Raw genomic sequence first — 7,288 nt, 5'->3', positions numbered from 1 at the left:
GAGACGGCGTAAAAAGTATAAAAAGCGGGTGTAACCCCTAACGAAGTTCATTTACATCAAGATGCACTACCATAAAGGTTTAATACGGCAGCAGGGTCACGGGCTTGGAGCCCTGTTGGGAATAGCTAGCAAAGTGGCGGGTCCCCTGATCAGCGGATTATTAGGTGGAGCCCCCGCACAACAACAACAGCGTCCTGTCTATCAAGAGAGATATTATGATTACGACCGCCCTTATCGCCCTTATCGCTCTTATCAGAGGAGACGACGTAGAATTCATCCAACAGAAGAATATGATCCAGAATCTGAAAAGCAGAAGGGAAAAGGATTTTTCACCGATTTACTCAAATCGGGGGCTAAAAGTGCCTTAAAGGCTGCTGCTAAAACAGGGATGGATGTGTTAGATAATAAACGATCCCTCAAAGACGCTCTCAAGACACACGGTGCCCAAGCCCTGAAAGAGACAGCAGGGTATGCTCGTAGGCGAAGGTCTCGAAAAGCCCCATCCAAACGAGGAAGAAAAGCGCGCACAGGAATACTCAGGAAGCCTGGAACCACGACCCTCAAAAGAAAACAGGTGGGAAAACAGGCGGGAAAACAGGTGGGAATACAGGAAGGAAAAGGATTTGTTAAAAGAAAACAACGTATCTTAGCTCGGGGAGGGCCTCATAAGAGACCTAGGAAGCAACCTAGGAAGCGATCTAGGAAGGGAGGTAGGAAGCTAGTGAAAAGGGGTAAGCCAAAACGCTCTCTGGATATTTTCGACTGAGAACCCTATAAAAAGGGAGTGAGAAGGACACCAGAACACATTTGATACCAGTTCACGCTGAGTAACACATCGTTCCAATATGATGCACCGAGAATCTTGCGCTTGTGGCACCGACAGTTTAGAACTGTTTAAAGTGCCCCCGACCAACGTCACTTTAGAAGATTCGAAATGGATGGAATATTACCCCATTTCCAGTACCCTCAACTCGGATACGGCTCCGATTGAATTTGAAATCAAAGGACAAGGAGATGAATATCTGGATTTATCCCAAACTTATCTCCAGATGGTATGTAAATTCACCAAAGCAGACGGGACGAATCTCGCAGGAGGCAATTCGACCTCGACCCCCGTGAATAACATTCTCCATTCCTTGTTCAGTGAAATCGATGTCAGTCTCAATGGAAAAGTCATTACCCCGGGGACGGATACTTATCCCTACAAAGCGTATCTGGAGAAATTGTTGTCTTATGCACCTAAGACTCTGGAAACCCAGATGAGAGCCTGTAGCTTGTGGGAAAAAGATACGGCAGGACATATGGATGAGGTCAAATTAGAAGCTCTGACTCAACCTCCTGTGGAATTTGCAGTAGCGCTTGATAAAGTCAACATCGCGGCCGTCATCCCGACTCCCGTGTATCCGGATGATTCCAAGAATGTAGGGTTGAGAAAACGTCACGAGAAGATTACAGACAGTAAGGAGATCGTGTTGATGGATCGATTACATCTGGATTTGTTTGAGCAAGAGAAATGTCTCCCTAATGGTTTGGATGTCCGTCTCAGATTCAATCGCGCTCGACCCCAGTTCTACATGATGACCGCTGCCGGGAGTAGTGGGAAAGTGGTCATTCAAAGTATGATCTTGTGGGTGAGGAAAGTCAAACCTGTGCCGAGTATCATTAATCTCATCAATCAGCAACTGAGTACTCAAACGGCGAAATATCCATTGAGACGAGTGGAAGTGAAAACCTTCACCATTCCTAGTGGCACCCAATCTAAAATCACCGATCATCTGTTTCAAGGACAGATGCCTAAACTGATCGTGTTGGGTTTTGTGGACAATGCGGCTTTTAATGGGGATAATACCAGAAACCCCTTTCATTTCCAAAATGAGAGAGTCAAGAAATTAGAAATCAGTATCAATGGAGAAATGATGGAAACCCGACCTTTGGAACCTAATTTCACCGACGATCAGTACCTGAGATCGTATTTGAGTCTGTACAAAGGCTTGGGAAAATTAGGCCAGGACTGGGCTCCGGACATTACCCTGGAAGAGTATAAAAACGGTTACACCCTCTGGTGTGTGGATTTCACGAAAGATCAAGAAGCCCAGACGGATAAATTTCATCTCATACAGACGGGGAACTTGAGAGTGGAAGTGCAATTTGCCGCCAACGTAGCCAGGACCTTAAACTGTGTGGTGTATGCCGTGTTCGACAATCTGCTAGAAATCAACAAACAACGAGAAGTCAGCATCGATTACTAAGAGAGAGATGGATACTCAGCAATTGAGAGATGTTTTACAACGAGATTTAGGACCGGCGTTTGCAGGTGTGTATCCTCGAGATGTCATACCTGAGCTGTTACCTCATCACAAAGCCATCGTGGTGAATACAGACCCTCACGATCGCCCTGGAGCGCATTGGGTCTGTTTGTATTTGAGTAGCTCTACCGTCGAATATTTTGATTCTTACGGATTACCTCCCAGCCATAAAGACATCCAAGACTTTATTCAACGCCACGGAGAGACTTGGATTCATAACACCCATTGTTATCAAGATTTGAATACGGATGTCTGTGGACAATACTGTGTGTATTTTTTACATCAACGCCATCGCCATAGAAGCACCGTACAAGAATGGTTACTTCCCTGGAAAGGCACGGCCTTACAACGCGATCGTTTTGTGGCTGATTGGTTTAAAGAGACCTTCCGAAAACCGAGAACCCATCAAGGACAAACTTGTCAATGTCAAAGACTGAATGTATTGTAAACTATGTTATTGTTATTGTTCATAGTTGGAGTTTAATAAAACGTTGGAAAAAAAAATTTTTTTTTTTCTTCTTGTCATTGTAATCAACCATGTCTTTTCAAAAAGAATGGGTAGCCCTGAAAAGGGCTGTTTTCTTTCTCTCTCTGTTCTTGGTCTTTTCTCTTCTCTCTTCTCTCTTCTCCTTCTCTTCTTTTCTTCTCGGTCCCCTCACTGTCTGTTCTTCTTCTTCTTTCTTCTCTTCTTTTTCTGCTCCTCCGGGGGTTGCTCGTGGTCAAACACAAAAACAGGCAACCACCCGTGTTTAAAAAACAATCTCCCCGGAGGCCGCTGCACCACTTCCATCTCTGCGTCCCAGTTTTCCTCAGGCGGGGGCAGATCCTGGCTCATGGGCGGTGGGGGAAGAGCCTCCCGTGAGGCCGGCGGGGCAATCTCTTGGTCCCAATCCTCCTCGCATTTGTAACAATAATCATTCACTGTAGGGTCTGGTCCTACTCTACGGCTCATGGTTCTGGTTCCTTAAAAAATCGGAATGCCAGATTTTTGACGTTGCGCTCGTTTAAAAAGGCGAGAGCGCGGACGTCCTTGAAAACATCTCCTACCTCAGATGGCTGACGTCATGTTGATGACTCATCAAAAAACACTGTATAAATAGGTCACTTGTTACCATTTTTCTCAATCATGTCGTTTGAACGGTACGTGCACGATGAGAAAGATGTACTAGTGTGTGGGTATTGCCGAGGACCTTGGAGAACTTGTGGTTGTTTTCATTATAAAAAAGAAAACATCCTGGCCAAACATAAGTGGATAGAGTATATGGCAGAGCTGAATTATTGTCCCTTTGTCTATAAATGTTGTGGTCACACTAGAGAACCCTGGCTACCGTGTAAGTGTCCGCAGCATTGTACCATCACCCCTGAAGAAGAAATAGCACATAAGGACTGTACCTGTGAGATCTGTCAGGAGTTTAGAGAGCGCTGGACTCAGAGAAAGTTTAAACCCCACCTGTTTCAACATTGTCCTTACAGTCAAGAACCCCGGTTAACGTGTACCTGTGAGACCTGTCAACCAGCATGTCGGTGACGGATCTACGAGGAGATGTATTATCTCTACCTTGGGTGGATGGTATTGTACAACAATGTAACTGTTTAACGGTGAAACCTCATGGATTAAGTCAACGTATTGCCGACCGATTTCCTTGGGCTAATCTGTATGCGACCCGACAACCTTTAGGACGGAGAAATTTAGCTATAGCAGCGGATCGAGGAATACCGGGTACTGTGTGTATTATGCCTCATTCTACTCATCCTGATGTGATCTGTTTGTTAGCGCAATGGGATTACGGGAGAGGCACTCAACGCTTACCCCTGTATGCCGATACCCCCGAACAACGTGAACTTTGGTTTCAACAATGTTTACAGGAATTAGGCACTTTGTCTTACCAGACTTTAGCGTTTCCTTATCGTATTGGATGTGGATTAGCCGGAGGCAATTGGACTCATTATAGACAATGGATTTGTGACTTTGCTTATCAGTATCATAAACATGTTTACATTGTCAAGAAAATGTAACTTTATTATAGCTTTATTCTAGCTATTACTTGTGTTAATAAAACTTTTTTAAAACAAACTTGTGTGTTTCTTGATTTTTGCCATAAAAAGTGTCTTTTCAAAAAAGTTGGTGGCCCTGAAAAGGGCAGTTTGGTCCTAAGGACCGACTTTTCATTCCCTGGTTCCGGTAAACCGGCATAACGGGCACCGTCCCCGGGTGTGTCGCCGCTCCTGTAACTCTTCCACGCACGAGCAGCAAGCTGGGCGCTGCCCACATCCCCTGCACGTAATACCGGAGTGTACCCTGTCTTGCCAGCAGACAGGGCACTTAAACCAGATAGGAACCGCCCTATCTGCCCAGCCAGGGACAGTCATAGGGTGGTTCCTCGGGGGATGAGTTGCCACCGGTGCGTGGGTTGGTCTCGGTGGCGGAGTCCTCCCTGCAAACCGGATGGTAGGTGGTGGGGGTCTTGCAGGGGCTGCTGGTCTCGGTGGTGATGATGTGCCTGTCACCAACAGCGACGGAATCTGGGCTGGACTGGGCGGTGGTGCGGGGGACGGTGACCTCGGTGAATACTCCACCGGTGACGCTGGTGAGTCGCTCATCGGCACCGGGCTGTATTCCACTGGTGCCGATGGGATCGCTGGTGGTGGTGTTGTAGGCGTCGCCGGGGAGTAAGGTGGTGGTGGTGAGGGTGGCTGTGGGGCCCGTCGGCGCGGTCTCGTGGCCGTGGAGATTCGAGCGGTGCGGCGGCGGCGTCCCCTCCCTTCATACTCTGCCCGCACCCGACAGATGATCTCACGGACCCCACTCTGGTCGAAAGGGGAGAAGGTGCTCAGGTCGTTCTCAGAACGCACGACCCAATTCTCCCTACCCGTTCCTCAGCCACCACTACCAGCCGGTACCGAAACCCAGGCAAGGTCTGGAAATTGTCTCTTCTTGCAGCCATTCTTCTTCTTCTTTCTTCTTTCTTCTTAAATAATCTTCAAAAATCTTCTACAACTGTGCTGGATCACCAGTGAAGCGAACTGGCGAGTGCGCCGGTATATATCAGGAAAGCGCGGACCTCCTCGAAAACATCCCTCGCTTCGGAGACGAAGCCAAGATGGTGGCCGTCAAAATGGCGGATTTGTGCTTTCGAGTAGAGAGTTTTTTCTCATTTTCTTTTTCTAGACATTCGATATCTGTGCAAGGTAGATTTAATCTGATAGATTCTGGGGCGGGGAATGCGTTAAACTTATTTTTATTTTGCTATGTCGCATAGTTTTCAAAGAAACAGCGGTTAAAGAGGTCGAGTCGAGGTTTAATGTTTCTTCACCGCCTCTTTAAAAATTTATTTCTCGACCATGTACATCCCTAAAAACATCTCATAAGGTCTATTCGATAGAAAACACCTTATTTGATTCGATTTTCACTCTACCTTTAGGATTTTCTGGATTCCTCAACAAATAAACCCTTCTCTGAGAGACTCAACCAAACACAGCTTTCGTGTAAACAATTTTATTCATGTCACATATTTCAAATACATAACTCCCACACACAACACCAATGCACATGTCTTTTTAAAATAGGGTCCAACATTTTTTCCATTTCTCGAATCCTGCGTTGAAATCGATATCGATCAGCAGCTACAGTCATCCAGATACTTGTCCGGTCTTCTTCGGGTAACCGATACACTTCATTATTGTCCAGATTAAAAGTCACACGTTTAACTTGACGTACATCTCTCGAAGACATCGTAGTCTGATTTTCTCGATTTCTGCTCTGTCTGTGGGTCGAATTCGTTTCAATTCCTGGCCCATTAAATGAATCAATACTAAGGCTTGCGGGGTGATCCGGTTCTCGATCAAATACTGACAGAGACATGGATAGTCCTTTAAGCTGATGGGAAATAATTCTTCTCGCATATAGTGTAACACAAATTCAATCTGCTCAGAATGAATGTCTGTGAGATAATCCAATACATAAACTATCGCTTTCTCTGTGATGTGGTCACTGCTGGCCATCCTCCGGGAATAAATGAAATGAATGAAGTTCTTCACACTTTATGTATACTTCTCGAAGCCAGTCCTTGGTGATACTTTCAATCTCGGCGGTTTTTTCAGGCATGCGTTTCTTGAATTCCTCCCCCAGGACATAAATTAACATCAATCCCGCATCGTTATAGAGATTGATGTACACCCGGTTCCGTAGATCTGTATATTCGTCCAGAGTCATTGGAAACACTCCCGATATCAGAAAATTTTTAGCAAATTGAAACACCGTATCGTCTTGCATTTTCTCCACCCATTCTAATGCATGGTTATGCGCTTTTTCTGCGATGTTGTCACTGCTGCTCCTCCACGAATAAAGGAAAAGAAAACGGTTAGGTTTTTTTATACACCTTTTCCAACCAGTGATCGGTAATCGCTACAATCGCCCCAGTCTTCTCAGGTTCCCGTCGTCTAAATTCTTGCTCCATGGTATAAATCATGATCAATCCAGACTCTCTGTTCAGGTTGTCGGCTATATGCTTGCAAACGCCGGAATATTCATATAAGGTCATAGGAAATTCCCAAAAGATCAACAACTTCATGGCGAATTTATATCTCAACGGCTGTTTTTCTTTCCAGTCCTTGATACACTGTAATGCAGCGCTACGAGCGTTGTTCACCGATTCTTTGTAGTCCTTGAAATGCTGTAATACAGCGGTAAGAACGTTGTTGGTCAATTCAGCCATGATGATCAAAATGAAAAAAAAAATCCAAAACGTTCTTGTTTTATAACACGACAGCCATTCCTTTCATACGAATCAGTTCCACGAATCCTTTTTGTAAACAATCGCGTAAGATCCGATCAATGTCACTCATCTGGTCTGGAAGATTCTGTTTCAATTCCTCAGCATACAAATAAATCATGAGTAAACGTCCCGTATTGGTATTCTCCGCTAATGAATCAGCAATCCGTTGAAAACTATGTACATTTCTGACCTCCGGTGACATCTGTT

General features: G+C 45.3%; 2 protein-coding genes across 2 annotated transcripts; one reads left to right on the top strand and one right to left on the bottom strand.

Moving 5' to 3' along the window:
- Window positions 1–845: 845 nt before the first annotated feature.
- On the top strand, window positions 846–2,249 carry LOC125669126 (uncharacterized protein F54H12.2-like). The gene is made up of 2 exons (XM_056166156.1): window positions 846–1,880; window positions 2,010–2,249. Exons 1-2 carry the CDS (start codon window positions 846–848, stop codon window positions 2,247–2,249), a joined length of 1,275 nt encoding a protein of 424 aa, XP_056022131.1.
- A 712-nt stretch (window positions 2,250–2,961) lies between these two features.
- LOC130055009 (uncharacterized) lies at window positions 2,962–5,251 on the bottom strand. Its single transcript, XM_056166155.1, has 4 exons — window positions 5,177–5,251; window positions 4,605–5,114; window positions 3,699–3,756; window positions 2,962–3,269 (listed from the first exon to the last, which is right to left on the bottom strand). The coding sequence occupies exons 1-4, from the start codon at window positions 5,249–5,251 to the stop codon at window positions 2,962–2,964; spliced, it is 951 nt and encodes a 316-aa protein (XP_056022130.1).
- Window positions 5,252–7,288: the final 2,037 nt, after the last annotated feature.

Source organism: Ostrea edulis, chromosome 5 (genome assembly GCF_947568905.1).
Source record: "Ostrea edulis chromosome 5, xbOstEdul1.1, whole genome shotgun sequence".
Classification (NCBI taxonomy): Eukaryota; Metazoa; Mollusca; class Bivalvia; order Ostreida; family Ostreidae; genus Ostrea; species Ostrea edulis.
The sequence above is the reverse complement of the archived record's forward strand: the minus strand, read 5'-3'. Positions and strand labels throughout refer to the sequence as shown.